Here is a 19,147-nt window from a genome sequence, read left to right as displayed (position 1 = left end):
ATTTTAGAGAAAAAAATTAGAATCCATGTCTTCTAAGTTAAACAATTCCTCTAGTATGCATGCGTCTTCTAGTTTAAATTATCTATGTTTAGAAGAAGAAAATAAGGCATTAAGGGAAAAGGTAGAATATCTTAGTAAAGCCCTCGAAAAATTCACAATTGGCTCCAATGCCTTAAGCATGATCATTGGGAGCCAAAGGACAAGTTTCAAGAAAAAGAGATTAGGATACAATAAACTCAAAAATGAGAAAGCTTATCATTGCTTACTTGCTAGGGGACAATAAAAAACAAAGACCATGGATAGGAAATGGATCCCTAAGGAGTATTTCGTTAACCCAATTGAGGAACCTCTATTAAGTACCAAAGTCAATACTCAAAGGGTCGAGGATTTTTGGGTTAGTCAACCATTAAGGTCATATTTTAAATATTTTGAAAAATAGTTGACTTTAGACCTTAAGGGAGAACACTTAGCCATGATAGAAATTTATGATAAGAAGGGCTAAGTAGAGGTTACCTTAATTTCATCTCACAATGACTTACATTACATTTCTAAACATAATGTGAGATGATAGGATGATACTCATAATTCACTTATGCTTATGACATATTGTTGAATCTGAAATGCGTTAAAATAGTGATCATAGACCAACTATAGGGAAAACAAATGTTTAATTAATGGACATATTACCCATAGATCATAGTTGGACATTTTAAATATTTTGAAAATAATTCTATGTTTTATTTATAGTTGCATAGTTATTTTGAAACATATGAATTCAAAACAAGATTTCAAATTGATACACAATTGAATATTTTCAAGATTTTTGAGTTTTTATCAAAACTTCAAAAATATAATAAATTTTTATGAAAATATATTTTCCCGATTAAAGGACATTATAAGAAATATGTGTCAAAATTTCATGATTTTTTAAATTTTTTGAAATGTTTATGTATTTCTAAATTTGGCTTAAAAATATCAGAAAATGTGATTCTACTCGTGCCAGTCAACTGCAATAGATGGTAGTCAATTGGTGTCTGTTATCTAGCACTTCCAGCAATTGATTTTGGTTATTTTGGTCAAAATTGATGTCATAGTGTGTATGATTATTTAGTGTAATATTTTTGATGTTGTCAAAGGGAGAGAAATGAGAAGTTTAAGTTTCATTTTGTGTAAAACTTGAAAATTAAGTGTTAAAATTGATGCTTCAATGTTTACACTTTACTTTTAATTTTCAAGTATTATTTATGCCTAACTTAAATATATTTCCACAGATTAAAAAGGAAGAGATTGTTGGCGCAATCGACCTAGGATTGATCGAGTACGATCATGGTTTTGATATGTATGTCAAAGAGTTTAAGTTTGACTTTCATATTGGTTTAATATGTGTGTTTTGAGTCATGCAGGACTTGGTAAAACTCACATGAGGAGTTTGATGCGGTCAAGCATGAAAATCTCATCCTATGGTTCGAGTCCTTGAAATCGGTGAAGGATGGTGCCTATGAGGGATTGCTAGATGAGGAGCAATAGAGTGGAGCCGAGGGAAGCATACTTCAAGGCAACATGAAAGATGCATGGAGAGGAACCACGGGCTCGAGTGCATCTGAGGGATGAAGGTTGAGGCAGAGAGCTTCAAGGGTGACTCCGGAGAGGATGAGTGTGTAACCAGGACCAGTCGACTACTCAGTCGACTAGGAGCGAACAAAAGTATTCTGTTCACTCTGCCAGCAATAACCAGTTAACTGGTAAGTGGCCCTTGGTGATCGTTGGAAGAATCCTTGATTCTGCGAAAGTAGCCGTTGGCTACCAATAGTAGCACCAGTCGACTGATAGAAGCGTCAGTCGATTGATGCGTAGGAAATGAGTTGTCTTGTGATCAACTCTTTTCACTCTATTTAAGCAAGCATTGAGGGATGGAGGAGGTTACTGATTTTTGCTAGAATACTCCAAGTAATTCCCTCAAGCTTCTAAGCTAATTTTCTTCCTCCTAAACCTATGTCTCATCTTGTAAAAGAGAAAGGGAGCTTTATGAGAGATTTGCTCCATTGAGAAGGAGAAAGTATTAGCCGGAGATTGTCGGGGACTAATCCACCGACTGATTGAGGGATTGTCTACCTCAAGGACAAGCTATGGAGTAGGAGCAAGTAATCTTCGAACCACGTTACATAATCTTGTTAGCGTTTGCTTTCTCTCTTAGTTTTTATTGTTATTAACATTATAGGAAGGAAAACGATTTGGGGTGACCAAGTCATTCAAACCCCTCTTTCTAGACGACCATCGATCTCGAACAACTACTATCTCTATGGTCACTACTCATGGTTCATCTTTTGTATAGAGTCTCACCTTTTATCATTATATTCTTTCTCTTTATGGATATTTAAGAGTTGTAAAATCAAGTTTATCATTCTCATTCTGACTCCATGGGCATTCAAGAGTCTTAGGATAGAGTGTAAGATCATTGCGCTAGAAGGGGTAAATAGCACTTGTGGCTTTTCATATTTTTTGGAAAACGTTCGATAGATAAAATGCAACAGAATAATAGTAAAGGAAATAAATCGCTAACACTTTGATTTACTTGGTTCAGAGCCTATGACGACTCTTACTCTAAGGTTGATCGCTTTCATTAGACAAGCCACTAACAATTCAAAGTATTACAAAGGATATCTTGATTACAACTTTAAATGCAAATATATAAAAGTTACCAACAACTAAAGATATGGAGACTTGAGATTTCGGTCATCGAACTAGCATTTGGGGGTCGTAGAGTTGTTTTTGGAGCAGTGCGCAAGAGCAAATGTCATTCGAATTGTTGTGATGAAACTGCTAGTCGAACCCTCCTTTTTTACCATCTGAGCGCCTGGATCCTCTCCCGGGTGTCTGGAGTGTGCTGACATGGTGAGTTCTCATCGAAACTTCATCCAGGAAGTTTATCCATGTCCAGGAGCCCAAACCACCTTTGAGCTCCTGGACCACTAATGTGAGTTAGTCAATCGACGTGCTCCAACTTAGAATGAAGATGAACTTTGCTGGTTCAGGCGCTTGGAGCAACTCCGGGCACTTGGACCATCCAGATGCCTCAATGATGAAGGCAGCCACTTGGGCACTCCCTCATCACGACTAATCTGGAGACCTGAAGCAACTCTGGGTGCTCGAACGTCTGGGCGCTTGGACAAGCTCAGGGAGCATGGAGCCCTGTTTTCTAACCAATTTTTACTTTCAATCACCTGCACCACAGAGTTAGAAAAACAAGCAATAACATGTAAAGTAAAGTGAATTTTAATAGTTTCCAGACTGTCTCATCCTGACTTTGAGTTTTGCTAAAATTCTATATCGGGCTGACCCTACTGTTCCCTCTACAGAGAACACATCCTCACTTACTCCTGTCAGGAGAGTCTACCTTTTACCAAATCAGTCCTCTAGACCGTTTGGACTTTTGTTCAGCATTCGAAACTTTAGGACTTTCACCTAGTGTCCCCGACCCTAGGATTTACCGCCTAATATCCGCGACCCTTAGGACTTTTACCTAGTGTCCTCCACTTTAGGATTTCCCTTATCGTCCTCGACCTGCCAAGACTTTGCTCAATTCCATGGACCATGACTTTATTTCCTAGCCGCAACTAGGACTTCCCACCTGCCTAGTGTCCACTAGGATTTTTTGGCCTAGCCTTGAATAGGACTTTCACATTACCTTATATCATTTAGGATTTTTCTGCACACTCAGTTAAATTTGTTAGATTACAACACAACTTATCTTTGAACCTTTGTCAAATATCAAAACACAAGTTTGATTAGCTAGTGCGTCCAGTACTAGCATATAGTTTATATTTCTCTCTCCAACTCCATGGATATTTAGGAGTTGAGGGATCATGGTCAACTTAAGACTGAGTCCTATGCCTAGAGCCCCTATTTCATTGGGGGTAGTATGGAAAAAAATTATACTATATATATAATATTTATTAAATAAAATATCATTATTAATTTATTTTGGAAACATATAAATTTGGCTAATAAATATTTAAAATTATGGGTAGAATAAGTTTTACCTGAGATTTAATTTAGCTATTAATTTTATTTGAGAATTATTTTAATGATAATTTTAACTTTTACTAGCCAAATGCTTGATAATTTTTAATTGTTTATGTGTCAAAATTAAAGTTAAATTTGATTGGTAATTTTTATGGCTAAAATTTATTCATTAAGTTTTAATTTTGTATTGATTAAAGTTTGATTATTAGTTAAATTAGATCATCTAGTAAATTTAAAATATTTATTTGTTATATTGATTAGTAATTGATATTATTTTATAAAAATCTTTTAAAAATTTAAAAATACATTTAATATTATTTCTCACTAAATTTTATGTTTTTCTTCTTCCTCATCAATTTTATATTATTATTTATTGGTACGGTTAACAGTAACGATCTAACTCAGATTTTGATGAATGACAAAGTAAGTTAAGTTAGGTTCATTGTAATCTAATAATCTAATTGAGTTTGCAGGAGAAATCCAGCTAGGTCAATGGCCCGACCGAATAGTTGGTACGAATTTCAACTAGGTCGACGGGCCGACCGGATAGCTGACACGAAGTTCAGCTACGTCAACGGGCCGACCAAATAACTGACATGAAGTCCATACTAGTCGACATAACCGGATGTCTGACAAAAAGTAAGTAAATGTAAGTCACTGGAGGAGAGTGACTGTGAGGACGAATCCCAGTTGAAGGACAGTAGGCGTCAGTCTAGTTTAGGTCCATTTTGGATCCTTAAACCGAGACCTTGATTAGTTCTTAGTCTTGGGAGGATAGGAACTAATTACTCTATTTATTATATTTGTGCTAACACTTGTCTTGCAAGGTATTTGAACTAACACATTTGTTGTAGGGCAAGAAAGCAAGCAAAGAAGCAAAGATGCCCTCGGATAAACAGTACTCGAGGATGCCTTCCATGGCTATGGAAGGCACCTCGGTACTATTCATAGAGGACACCTTCCATCGCTATGGAAGGCACCCTCCGAAGGATAATTTTTGGAATTAGTCGCAGATAAGTGCCGATTTGCTCGGGATAGAGTTTGTCTTATTAAAGGTGTCTTCCATGCTTATGGGAGGCGCCCTCCAAGCCCTTTATAAGGCAGTCTCGAGTAGACACTTGATTAACAAGTACATACAAGGTACTGCAAACACATTTAAGCCTCCGACTGCTTCCGATTCTTGCTGCAACTCTACTATGAAGCTGTTGAGCCTGATAACTACTTTGAATTCTTACTTTCTGCTGTGTACTCGAGTTTTTAAAATAAAAAAAATATTTTGAAAACTACATGATTCACCCCCCACCCTCACGTGCATCACAATCCAAGATTACTATCCTACCCTTACTTTCCATAAGTTATTATACCCACTCTCTTTTTAATAATTCACATTTAATGTCAAGAAAAGACTACCGATTAAATATTTTTACTAGATAAATTTAATTAATAATTTATTAAAATTAAAATTAATCAATAAAATTAAAATATATATTAACTAGTATTATAATAATTTATGGTCAAATTTAATTAGTATTTTTAATATTGTATTAGCCAAATTTAATTTTATTTATTTAGTTGATTAAAAATATTTATTAAACAAATATATTATTTGTTTAACAAATTATATTTGAAAATTTAGGAGATTTTTTTTTTCATTTTCGCTAAGAAGCTAACTTTATATGTAATGATAAAATTATTACTAGGTGACTAATCATCATGAAAATAATTACAATGCACGGAGCTATTCATATAAATTTTTACTAATAAAATTAAATATCTTTGTAATATTTTATATATAAATTATTTTTCAGGCCAGTTGGATGAATACTCTTTTAGTCGTCGGCTAATCCTATTCTCGGTGTGGTCGGATATTTAGTTTCATAATCCTTAGCCCTCTCATATTTAATTTCTTTGTCTTTCATCAGTCAAGCGAATCTTTAACCCAATTGAATATATAGTGTCCTGATAATTGACCAGTGGAGACTATACTTTGTCAGCTCTTTATATTCTCTAATCTATAATTTATCAATCAAAAGATGATTCATTATTCCAAAGATTAATAATTGTTCATAATTTATCTTTTTTATATTGACCGGAAGACAAATTAACGGACGAACGTATTATCTTTTATCATAATTTTATTAACTTTTCTATCATAACCTATTAATTAACGACAGTGGACTGACTATTATCTGGTCAGCAAAACGTGAGTGATGTCGAGATTTATTTAATTTTAATTTTAATTTTGTCTTATTCCGCGTACCTTACCATCAGTTTCCTTACGTGGGCATAAAAAACAGTGTGGGTGCGTGTGTTTTGCGGTCGTCATTTGATAGCGTGGAAGCATATAGAATTTTAAATAAAAAAGAGATATTTAGGAGTATTCTGAGTGTGACATTTTACAATTGACGGCTTACAATTTTCCGATATTAGCGAACTGCTCGTCCTCTTCCTGGCAATTTTCCGCGGCCCGTGCAAAAGATCCGGCGTTTACTTCGCATCCCAGCAACTCGTCGCCTTTCAATCCCCACACGTTTCTTCATAGCCAATCATCTCCCTCTTCGCGCCCAATATAACTCGGTCGGAAGCACGTCGATCGATCTTCTACTACAACACAGCGCCGGATACGGGAGCTGATCCAGTACTCCCCTGCTTCTTGACAGCTGCGTCCATGGAGGCCAATGCCCGCGCTGCTCTGATCGCTGAGCTTAGCCGAGCCATGGAGATGGTCAGGAAGTTGGAGTTCAACCTGCATTGCCTCGACCTCTGCAAGATTCTAAAAGCCCAGGATCAGCTCCTCCATCCACAACTCAATTCCCATGGTCGAATCCTTCAGGACCAACACCGGCCGCCATCTCGCCGAGACGTTCAGAAGAAGGTACGTTCTTTGCACGCACGCAGTACTGACCCACATGGACATGAAGCTGACTGACGACGAAGGAATAATCTATGTGAGAAAATAATTCCTCCATGTCATTAATTTTTTATTTATTTATTTTTTATTTTTCTTGATAATTAGTTATTACTTAGTCTATCTATTTTTATGGATCTAGATCTTATTTTTATAGATCTCATCTAGATCCTATTTTTATGGATCTCGTGATTCATGCTCTTATCATTTGTGATGCTATATAAAGGGTCGTAAAGGCATGTAGAAGGCATCTCGGTGTAAGGTTTCCTTTCATAAGTGAAGTTCCTATTTGTCCTATTCTTCTTGCTTCTTCTTGTGTGTTGTGTGTTTTGGGTGTGCTATCCTATCCGATTCTAGGCTAACATTTGGTATAAGAGCCTTGACAGTATAGAACACCCCAAGAATTCACGATTCCACAAAAATGTCTGGCATCCCACAAGTTGCTGTGAAAGAGAACGGCGGAATGTCATTTCCCTATCCGATGCTAAGCCCTCACAATTATACTGTGTGGGCAATAAAGACAGAGGCGATCCTTGATACCCAGGGAGTCTGGGAGACGGTGGAGCCAGTGGAAGGAGCCCAAGTGGATGCAAAGAAGGATAAAAAGGCACGTGCATACATCTTGCAGTGTGTCCCCGAAGACATACTTCTCCAGATCGCAAAAAGGAAGACGACGAAGGAAGTCTGAGACAGCCTCAAGACGAGGTACCTTGGAAGTGATTGAGTTAAGAAGGCACGCGTACAAACACTGAAGAGCGAGTTTAACGCCCTCTGGATGAAGGAGACCGACACGATTGATGAGTTTGCTGGCAAACTCAGTGCTATGAGCAGCAAGTTCTCCGCTCTTGGTGCCACGCTTGAAGACTCATCTTTCGTAAAGAAGTTACTTGATTCTGTCCCTGATAAGTTCTTCCCTATTGTTGCCAGAATTGAGCAGTTTCAGGATCTTGAGACGATACCATTTGAGGAGACTATTGGGCGACTGAAAGCGTACGAAGAACGAACACTACGTCTACGCGGCAACACCAGCAGCACTGAAGGTGAGCTCCTACTTACTCATGCCGAATGGCAAATGCGACAGAAGGGGGGCAACGTGGACACTTCGTCAGGAGGCAAGGGGCGTGGGTCCAGCAGCCTTAGTCATAGCAAATGGCGTGGGCGTGGGCAAGGGCGAGGTCGTGGTCGTGGTACACCGAGCCAAGACAGTGTAGGAGGCACTAGTAGCAACGACAGAGGCACTCATGACAAGAGCCCTATAAAGTGTTTCAATTGTGAGAAAATGGGGCATTATGCGCCCGAATGCTACAACAAGCGTTGTGATTATGAGGCTCATCTCACTTACGCCACCTATGAAGAGCCAACACTGATGATGACCGTGTCCCACGAGGAGTCTCACACTAGGTGTGAGTGGCAGGATATCATTCTACTCAGTGAAGATAGGTTCCTATCGGAGATGTATCGCAGCGTTGAGAAAGGAGAAGATAAAGACGTCTGGTACCTTGACAACGGTGCCAGCAACCACATGACTGGCCATCGTGAGAAGTTTCAAGAACTAGATGAAACCATCATCGGGAGGGTGAGGTTTGGCGATGGATCAACCATTGAGATCATGGGCAAGGGGACGGTTGTGTTCGAATGCAAGAACGGCGACCAGAAGGCTCTCCACGAGGTATACTACATTCTGAAACTTTGTAGTAATATCATAAGTCTTGGTCAATTGACAGAAGCTGGGAATGAAGTGCATATGAAAGGAGATACCGTGAAGGTGATTGATAGGAGCGGGAAGCTCTTGATGCTGGTAAAGCGAACACAAAATCGTTTGTACAAGATAACCTTGAAGACATTCAAGCAAGCCTGTCTCCTAGCAAGGCTAGAAAACCCAACCTGGCTAGGGCACATGCAAAGCAGCGAACCGGTAATGCGCGGGGCTCTGTCCATGTGCAAGTCTGCAGGAGGCAGACTTGGCTGTTGGTGCAACATCCCTCAGGTCAAGGTTGACCTGTTTGACCAAGCTGAGTCTTGGTTTGGGTTTAGATGTTTGACAATAAGATGTTAATTGAAGAAGAGTCAAGTAGGTCAAGGTTGACCGGATACTTGACTGGGAAGCCCTAACTGGGATGTTAGGCAGAAGGAAGTCCTAGTGAGTGAAGCTAGGCAGAATGAAAGTCCTGGTGAGTGAAGCCAGGCAGAAGGAAAATCCTGGTGAGTGAAGCCAGGTGAAAGTCCTAGTGAGTGAAGCTAGGCAGATGAAAATCCTGGTGAGTGAAGCCAGGTGAAAGTCCTAGTGAGTGAAGCTAGGCAGATGTGAAAGTCCTAGTGAGTGAAGCTAGGCAGATGGAAAACCCTAGTGAGTGAAGCTAGGTGAAAGTCCTGGTGAGTGAAGCCAGGCAAGGGAAAATCCAGATGGATCAAGGATGATCGGACATCTGGTGCTGGGAAGTCCAAGTAGGTCAAAGGATTGACCGGATACTTGGCACAGAGAAAAGTCCAAGTGGGTCAAAGAGATTGACCGGACACTTGGTAAGGGAGTCCTAGCAGGTCAAGGGAGTGACTAGATGCTAGGCATGACATACCAACAGGTCAAGGTTGACCGGATGTTGGTTTGGGAGGTTTGGGACTTGATTTGGACAAAAATCAAGTGCTGGATCGATCAGTGGATCGATCCAGCACTGTCCCAGCGAACAGAGAGCCTCTGGATCGATCCGTGGATCGATCCAGATGTCCCAATCGATCAGTGGATCGATTGGGACGCGGCTGCTTCGCGCAATAAGCGCTGGATCGATCCGTGGATCGATCCAGGCATTTTCCCAGAGCACAGAGGCGCTCTGGATCGATCCGTGGATCGATCCAAAGCCTCCCCGATCAATTGGGAATATTCGAATCGATCGGGATCCAACCGTTGGCGTCGTTTATAGCTGCAGGCGTGCGATGGCTGCGACAATCTCTTCTCCGATTCACTCCAGATTACTCGCCAGCTCCTCCACAGCGCTCTCAAAGATCAGATCGCCAGTTCTTGAAGGATCTTGGAAGCTTTCTAAGTCAAGAGGCGGATCAAAGGCAAGAAGATAACCTAGGGTTAGGGTTTTCTGTACTCATTGTAAGCTTTGCGCTTGTATTTTGTTTCCCTTTCCTTTCTTCTTGTACGGAGAGTCTTGTAGGGCTTCTCCGCCCTCGGAAGTTACCGAAAAGGAGTGTTTTCATAGTGGAGGGTGCGTGCGTGGTGTGGATCCTTGGACTAGTCACCTCTTGTGAGGTGGATACCAAGTAAACCAACCGTGTTAGCGTTGTTGTATTTGTTTCTGTATTTTCCGCTGCATATTCTTGAAGAAACAAGCAACGCCGAGCAACGACGAGCACGCGACGAGCTATTCACCCCCCCTCTAGCTACTTTTGGTCCTAACAAGTGGTATCAGAGCGAGGCCGCTCTTCATCGGAATCATCGCCGGAAGGGTCAAGCATAACAAGAAGAGCTAGAGGGTGAAGAAGTTGAAGCAAATTCATCAAAAGTCAAAGATTTCAAGAAGCTCAACTTCAAGATGCAATTCCAAGATGGACTTGGATTTGACACAAGGGTGGCTCCACCGTACACATCCACAAGCTTCGATTCTTGGAAATCAAGAATCGAAAATTTTCTTATGATAGAGATAGAGCAATGGTTTGCTCTAATGGAAGGCTTCAAAGCTCCAACAAACTCCAAGGGCAAGCTTCTCAAGAAAAGCAAATGGAGCTTGGAGCAAATTCAAAGGAGTGAGGCAAATGATAAAGTGACCAAGCTTTTGGTCAACTTATTGCCTAGCCACATTTTGGCTCAAATCGGAGAATTCAACGATGCCAAGGAGCTTTGGAGCAAATTGGCAACAATCCATGAAGAACCCTCCACTGTACCGAATCAAGAGGAATCTAAAGAGGGAGACTCATTGGAGCGAGATCAAGAGGAGGACTCCGAGGTTGAGAGATGCTCAACCTCCGAAGAAGAAGTCCAAGAAGAAGCTTCATCCTCAAGGGAATGCAACGAAGGGAACAAGGAGGGAGCATACTCCTTGTTTCATATTCAAGATGATGAAGCCTCCACCTCTAGGATTGAGGGGGAGCAATCCTTGGTGACACCGGATCAAGAAGAAGGAGAAGCTTCTACATCTGGGTCAAGAGATGAAGAGATTGAAGAAGAAGCTTCTACCTCCATGAGTCAAGAAAAATCAAATGGAGGAGAATCAAGATCGGATCAAGAGGAAGCTTCTACCTCCGGATCCAAAGGGAAAGATGCCACCCCTACAAGCAAAGGCATAAATATTTCAATTAAAAATAAAAATCATATTATATGCTTTGAGTGTAGGGAACATGGGCACTACAAGAGCAAGTGCCCTAAATTGGCCAAGAAGAAGGGCCAAGTGGCACAAAAGGGCAAGGCGAAGCCCAAGGAGATCATTCCCAACACAAAGAAGAGCAAGGAGCATATTATATGCTTCTCTTGCAATCAAAAGGGGCATTACCGAAGTCAATGCCCCAAGGGGAAGAAGGTGGTCAAGGCTCAAGGAGGCACTAGTCAAGGGGGAGCCTCCAAGGTAAAAAGGAAGGTAACTTTCATTGAGCCTATTCCCTTGCAAAATGGTAAAAAGCATGCTAGGTCAAATTTTTATCATTTTAATGCGATTTACCATAAGAATAGGAAGCATGAGGGCTTTAAGGAAAAGCATGTGGCCCTACATGCCAAAACTACTATCCCTAAGGCTAGGAATGTAGGTAAAAACCTAGGCGATAACTCTAAGGATATAAGATACAAGCCTAGAAACAAAAATGCTCATGGATCAAATGAAAAACCAAAAACTAAGGACTTAGTGATAGAAAATCAAGTCTTGAGATCAAGGCTTGATAAAATGGAGAAGACCCTAAAAATGATGGAAAATATCCTATTAGGGCAAAGTGAGCATAACCTAGGTTTAGGGGTACAAAAGTCATCCAATGGCCATAGAGGTTTGGGATACAAACCAAAGGCTAAGAAGGATGTGCCCTCTTACCATAGAGTTCCATATAGTTATGGAACAAACCCTAGGTCTAGTGGTCAAGCCAAAAATACTAGGGAAGTCATCCCTAAGAGTATTTTTGCAACAAATGTGACTAAGACTTCTAAGAAGTCTAAGAAAGTCACAAACAAGGTCACAAGGGAGGTTATCCCTAGAGTTGACCTAGAAAGTGTGACCAAGGCTTCCAAGAAGCCAAACAAGGTCACTAGGAAGGTATCTAGGGAAGTTATCCCTAGTGAATACCTAGAGCATCCAAGGAGCACCAATAGGTGTTGGGTTCCTAGGAGCATCTTCTCTATCCCATAAATGGGTTAGAGAGTGTCAACTCCTATTAGAAGGGTAGTTAACCCAACTTTGAGGAAATTGACACTCAAGGAGCATTTTCAAGGTTTTTGTTAACCTTTGAAAATGAAATGGAATTATTATTTACTCCTTGAAAGAGTAAAATGTGCCTAATGGTGGAAAGTTGATTTTATCTTAAGTGGCAAAAATTTGAGAAAACACAAGAACTACCAAGTTGGGATTTTGGTATGTTCTTAGGAAATTAAAGGCAAACTAAGCCTTAATTTAAAAGTGCTACTATTGTGGAAAAATGGAATATGCCAACATTTGAGGACATGTTTATTTTCAATTGGCATACATTAAATTAAGGAAATTAGAAATGCCAAATTTAGGCTTTGGCATTCTCTTGTAGCACTTTAGGGCAATCTAAGTTTAAGTTGTAAGTTTAGCTAAGACTTTAAGGATACTTAGATAGTTAATCTAGGTATATTTTATTTATGCTAAATCTTGCCATGATTGTTTGCCTATCACATGCTATGACATCATGTCTATTTTTGCATTCATGTTTTACTATGAAAAAAAAAACCTTAAAAATACCATGTCATGACATTCATACATCATGTAGTTATAGGAATCTTTCTTTTGAAAGTTATTTTATTTTGATGTATGCCATAACATTATCATGCATTAGTTTAATTCCTTGTAATTAAGGACAAATGACATTTAACAACACTTATTAACAAGTGACATCCTAGGTGGATGTCTAATATCTCTAAAATGCCTAGATAGATATGCATGATCCCTAGATTAGGGCAAAACCAAAATCTACATCTCACAAAGACTATAAGGTGACGTGTATGTGTTTTAGTGCACATTAGATACAAGTGAGATGTTAGGATGATGAACAAAACTCAAGATGTTGATTTAGTGCATTCCTTTGAGTTTTAAAATTCATCAAAACACATAGTTATGTGTTTCCCCATCATTGGGAAAGCTAATGTACAAGTCATGTGCATTAAGCCCAAGGAATGTGATGGGATATTGGTTTTGAAAATGTTTTTAAAATGTTTTTGGAAAACCTTGGTGAAGGCTATCTTTTGATGGTAATCACCATTGAATATGTTGGTGCAACATCCCTCAGGTCAAGGTTGACCTGGTTGACCAACCTTGAGTCTTGGTTTGGGTTTCGATGTTTGACAATGCAAGGTTGATTGAAGAAGAGTCAAGTAGGTCAAGGATGACCGGATACTTGTCTGGGAAGTCCTAACTGGGATGTTAGGCAGAAGGAAGTCCTAGTGAGTGAAGCTAGGCAGAATGAAAGTCCTGGTGAGTGAAGCCAGGCAGAAGGAAAATCCTGGTGAGTGAAGCCAGGTGAAAGTCCTAGTGAGTGAAGCTAGGCAGTATGAAAATCCTGGTGAGTGAAGCCAGGTGAAAGTCCTAGTGAGTGAAGCTAGGCAGTATGAAAGTCCTGGTGAGTGAAGCCAGGCAGATGGAAAACCCTAGTGAGTGAAGCTAGGTGGAAGCCCTGGTGAGTGAAGCCAGGCAAGGGAAAATCCAGATGGATCAAGGATTGATCGGACATCTAGTGTTGAGAAGTCCAAGTAGGTCAAAGGATTGACTGAATACTTGGCACGAGAAAATCCAGATGGGTCAAAGGGATTGACCAGACATCTGGTGGAAGTCCTAGTAGGTCAAGGAAGTGACCGGATACTTGGCACGACGAGAAAAGTCCAAGTGGGTCAAAGGGATTGACCGGACACTTGGTGGGAAGTCCTGGCAGGTCAAGGGAGTGACCAGATGCTAGGCATGATGTACCAACAGGTCAAGGTTGACCGGATGTTGGTTTGGGAGTCTTGGAACTTGGTTTTGGGCAAAAACCAAGTGCTGGATCGATCCAGGAGCTGGATCGATCAGTGGATCGATCCAGGCTTCTCCCAGCGAACAGAAAGCCTCTGGATCGATCCGTGGATCGATCCAGATGTCCCAATCGATCAGTGGATCGATTGGGACGCGGCTGCTTCACATGATAAGCGCTGGATCGATCCGTGGATCGATCCAGGCATTTTTCCCAGAGCACAGAGGCGCTCTGGATCGATCCATGGATCGATCCAAAGCATCCCCGATCGATTGGGAACATTCGAATCGATCGGGATCCGACCGTTGGCGTCGTTTATAGCTGCAGGCGTGCGATGGCTGCGGTATCTTTTCACCGATTCATTCCAGCTCTCTCGTCGGCTCCTCCACAGCACTCACAAAGCTCAAATCGCCAGTTCTTGAAGGATCTTGGAGGCTCTCCAAGTCAAGAGGCGAATCAAAGCCAAGAAGAGAAGCTAGGGCTAGGGTTTTGTACTCATTGTAAGCTTGTATTTCTTGTATCCTTTCCCTCTCTTCTTGTATTGAGTCTTGTAGGGCTTCTCCGCCCTTGGTAGTTACCATAAAGGAGAGTTTTTACTAGTGGAGGGTGTGTGCGTTGGTGTGGATCCTTGGATTAGTCACCTCTTGTGAGGTGGATACCAAGTAAACCAACCGTGTTAGCGTGTGTGATTGTTTCTATTATTTTCCGCTGCATATCCTTGAAGAAACAAGCAACGCCGAGCGACGAGCTATTCCCCCCCCCCCCCCCCCTCTAGCTACTTTTGGTCCTAACAGAATAGTTAGACACAAACTTGAAGAGAAACACTAAAGTTTTTGCAAGTTTTCAAGTTTGTGTCAATCTTTGAAAATATGAAGTATTTTCATAGAAAACTATTTTTCCGTGATAGTAAACGCCCTAAATAATGTCTACACGAAATTTCATAATTTTTGGATTTTTGTAGAATTTTCTAGGGGTTTCTGAAGTTGACTGAAATGGAATTTCAGCAACTATCAGAGCTCCGATCGATCCATGGATCGATTGGAGTTCCTGAATCGATCCATGGATCGATTCAAACGGCAATTCCCGCGAGCAGAAGCTCGCTGGATCGATCAGCCGATCGATCCAGGGAGTCTGAATCGATCAGTGGATCGATTCAGAAAGGTTCAATCGATTGGAACCCAACTCCAATCGATCCAAGTTGCTGATTTTGGCTGGGAAGGTTTGATTTCAGCATCTTTGAACCTCTTTGAGTCTAGGTAACCATTCCAAACCCCTAAAACTACATTTGAATCCATAAAAAGGGTGTTTTCATGCGAAAACAAGGATGGATTGGTTAAGGAAGGCTAAGTTGAAGTTTAGGTTGAGGTATATTTCAAATTTTGAATATTTGAACCTCAAAACTTCTAAATTTGGGTTTCCTAATGTTTTAGGGATTCCAAGTCATTGTTGGTGCAATGACAGAAGTTACCACCATGTCTTTAGGGGGAGGGACTCTTTAAAGACATGAAAATTATTTTTCATGAACCTTGGGAGGTGGTTAACCTTCTGTTGTGAACTTGCTCAAGGTTGAGCATTTAAACTTGAAATGGGGAGAAATGGGGAGTGGATATCCTCATTATTTCAAGTGGACACTCAAGTGGTTGAAAATGCTCAAGGTTGGGTATTTGTCAACATTGAGGGAGAAGTTAAGGTGATAATGACGGGTATGGGATCTCATTATCGGGTGATCACAATGAGTGAAGTTGTGATCACGATGAGCAACTCTTCAGGGGGAAAGTCTTCAACAAATGGATTTGTTGAAGTGTGCCCAGAATTGGAGCATAGGTTATGTGTGTCCAACGATGGGTTGATGTGTGCCAATAGGGGGAGAATGTATGGTTAAGTTTAGGCCTTCATTACCTATGGGAAGGTCATAGGGGGAGAATGAAAGGACTCATGAAAGGGAGTAAGTTAGGCTTTCATTACCTAGAGGGAGTTTGCCCTCTTAGGGGGAGAATGAAAAGCTTAATTTATGCTTTCATTACCTAGTGGCATGAAGAAGGAGGCTATGGGATTAGCCTAACTTACATGTGGTATTGTAAGTGATAGTGTTGGTATTGTCAAACATCAAAAAGGGGGAGATTGTTGGTGCAACATCCCTCAGGTCAAGGTTGACCTGTTTGACCAAGCTGAGTCTTGGTTTGGGTTTAGATGTTTGACAATAAGATGTTAATTGAAGAAGAGTCAAGTAGGTCAAGGTTGACCGGATACTTGACTGGGAAGCCCTAACTGGGATGTTAGGCAGAAGGAAGTCCTAGTGAGTGAAGCTAGGCAGAATGAAAGTCCTGGTGAGTGAAGCCAGGCAGAAGGAAAATCCTGGTAAGTGAAGCCAAGTGAAAGTCCTAGTGAGTGAAGCTAGGCAGATGAAAATCCTGGTGAGTGAAGCCAGGTGAAAGTCCTAGTGAGTGAAGCTAGGCAGATGTGAAAGTCCTAGTGAGTGAAGCTAGGCAGATGGAAAACCCTAGTGAGTGAAGCTAGGTGAAAGTCCTGGTGAGTGAAGCCAGGCAAGGGAAAATCCAGATGGATCAAGGATGATCGGACATCTGGTGCTGGGAAGTCCAAGTAGGTCAAAGGATTGACCGGATACTTGGCACAGAGAAAAGTCCAAGTGGGTCAAAGAGATTGACCGGACATTTGGTAAGGGAGTCCTAGCAGGTCAAGGGAGTGACTAGATGCTAGGCATGACATACTAACAGGTCAAGGTTGACCGGATGTTGGTTTGGGAGGTTTGGGACTTGATTTGGACAAAAATCAAGTGCTGGATCGATCAGTGGATCGATCCAGGCTCTGGATCGATCAGTGGATCGATCCAGCACTGTCCCAGCGAACAGAGAGCCTCTGGATCGATCCGTGGATCGATCCAGATGTCCCAATCGATCAGTGGATCGATTGGGACGCGGCTGCTTCGCGCGATAAGCGCTGGATCGATCCGTGGATCGATCCAGGCGTTCCAGGCGCTCTGGATCGATCCGTGGATCGATCCAAAGCCTCCCCGATCGATTGGGAATATTCGAATCGATCGGGATCCGACCGTTGGCTTCGTTTATAGCTGCAGGCGTGCGATGGCTGCGGCAATCTCTTCTCCGATTCACTCCAGATTACTCGCCAGCTCCTCTACAGCGCTCTCAAAGATCAGATCGCCAGTTCTTGAAGGATCTTGGAAGCTTTCCAAGTCAAGAGGCGGATCAAAGGCAAGAAGATAACCTAGGGTTAGGGTTTTCTGTACTCATTGTAAGCTTTGCGCTTGTATTTTGTTTCCCTTTCCTTTCTTCTTGTACGGAGAGTCTTGTAGGGCTTCTCCGCCCTCGATAGTTACCGAAAAGGAGTGTTTTCATAGTGGAGGGTGCGTGCGTGGTATGGATCCTTGGACTAGTCACCTCTTGTGAGGTGGATACCAAGTAAACCAACCGTGTTAGCGTTGTTGTATTTGTTTCTGTATTTTCCGCTGCATATTCTTGAAGAAACAAGCAACGCCGAGCAACGACGAGCACGCGACGAGCTATTCACCCCCCTCTAGCTACTTTTGGTCCTAACATTGGCATACATCCGAGTCAGGAATGCGCGCAAGGCATGCCAAGCGAGGCGACAACGCTGGGCTGCCCAAGCCCAAGTCTTACTGGAGGAAGACTTGGCAAACCAGCAAGTGAGGCATGGGCGTAAGTCATACCAAGTAGAGGATTGGCAGTGCGCTGGACACATTCCAAGCCCAAGTTTGCAGGAGGCGAACTTGGTAGCGAAGCGGGCGTGGCAGGTATGCAACATATGCCAAGTAGCAAAGGCGAACAGATGGACTTGTCCGTTGTGCGAGCAGATGGACTTGCTCGTGTTGTCAAGAGAATTAACAGACAAGACTTGTTCGTGGTGCTGAAGAGATCGAGTTGTGGGCCGAGCACTTGGTGTGAAAATAGACTTTGGAGCAGGGCCAAAGAAGCGGAGTCATGGATAACGCGAACAGATGGACTTGTTCATGGTGCAGACAGATGGACTGCCCGTGGTGCCAAAGGTGGACAAATTGTGGTTGAGTTCGTTAGTACCGGAGAACAAAGATGGACTGCCTGTGGTGCCATGCGACAACTACTCGGCTCCGTGACTTAGAATCATGTCAGGATTAGGGGGAGTAATGTGAGAAAATAATCCCTCCACGTCATCAGTTTTTTATTTTTATTATTTTTTTAATTTTCTTGATAATTAGTTATTACTCGGTCTACCTATTTTTATGGATCTAGATCCTATTTTTATGGATCTCATCTAGATCTTATTTTTATGGATCTCGTGGTTCGTGCTCTTATCATTTGTGATGTTATATAAAGGGTTGTAGAGGCATGTAGAAGATATTGTTGGTGCAACCTTAGGTCAAGGTTGACCTGGTTGACCCGACTCGAGGTGACTTGACTCGAGTTGTATTTTGATGTTTGACTTGGGAAGATTGTCGGTGCAACCTTAGGTCAAGGTTGACCTAGTTGAGTTGCATGTTGATGTTTGACACTCGTGAGAGAGCTCTATTCTTGATATGGGACAAGAATAGATGTTTGGGAGGTTGTTGGTGCAACCGTAGGTCAAGGTTGACCTGGTTGACCTGATTCGGGAAAAGTCCAAGCAGGGAGCTTGGCACTGGAAAAGTCCAAGTATGGAGACTTGGCACTGGAAAAGTCCAAGCAGGGAGCTTGGCACGCGAAAAGTCCAAGTATGGAGACTTGGCACGGGAAAAGTGCACGGAGAAGTCCTGGTGAGTGAAGCCAGGCAGTGGGAAAGTCCTAACTGGGAGGTTAGGCAGTTGGAAAGTCCTGGTGAGTGAAGCCAGGCAGTCGGGAAATCCTGGTGAATGAATCCAGGTGAAAATTCTAGTGAGTGAAGCTAGGTGAAAATCCTAGTGAGTGAAGCTAGGTGAATGAGAAAGTCCTAACTGGGATGTTAGGCAGTTGGAAAGTCCTGGTGAGTGAAGCCAGGCAGTTGTGGAAATCCTGGTGAGTGAAGCCAGGTGAAAACCCTAGTGAGTGAAGCTAGGTGAAAGTCCTGGTG

General features: G+C 41.8%; 1 protein-coding gene across 1 annotated transcript; it reads left to right on the top strand.

Moving 5' to 3' along the window:
* The first annotated feature begins 7,706 nt into the window (after positions 1-7,706).
* On the top strand, positions 7,707-18,218 carry LOC122043536. Its single transcript, XM_042604165.1, has 3 exons — positions 7,707-8,466; positions 8,656-8,729; positions 18,105-18,218. The coding sequence occupies exons 1-3, from the start codon at positions 7,707-7,709 to the stop codon at positions 18,216-18,218; spliced, it is 948 nt and encodes a 315-aa protein (XP_042460099.1).
* Positions 18,219-19,147: the final 929 nt, after the last annotated feature.

The sequence above is a fragment of the Zingiber officinale genome, chromosome 2A (assembly GCF_018446385.1).
Source record: "Zingiber officinale cultivar Zhangliang chromosome 2A, Zo_v1.1, whole genome shotgun sequence".
NCBI classification, from domain to species: Eukaryota; Viridiplantae; Streptophyta; class Magnoliopsida; order Zingiberales; family Zingiberaceae; genus Zingiber; species Zingiber officinale.
The sequence above is the reverse complement of the archived record's forward strand: the minus strand, read 5'-3'. Positions and strand labels throughout refer to the sequence as shown.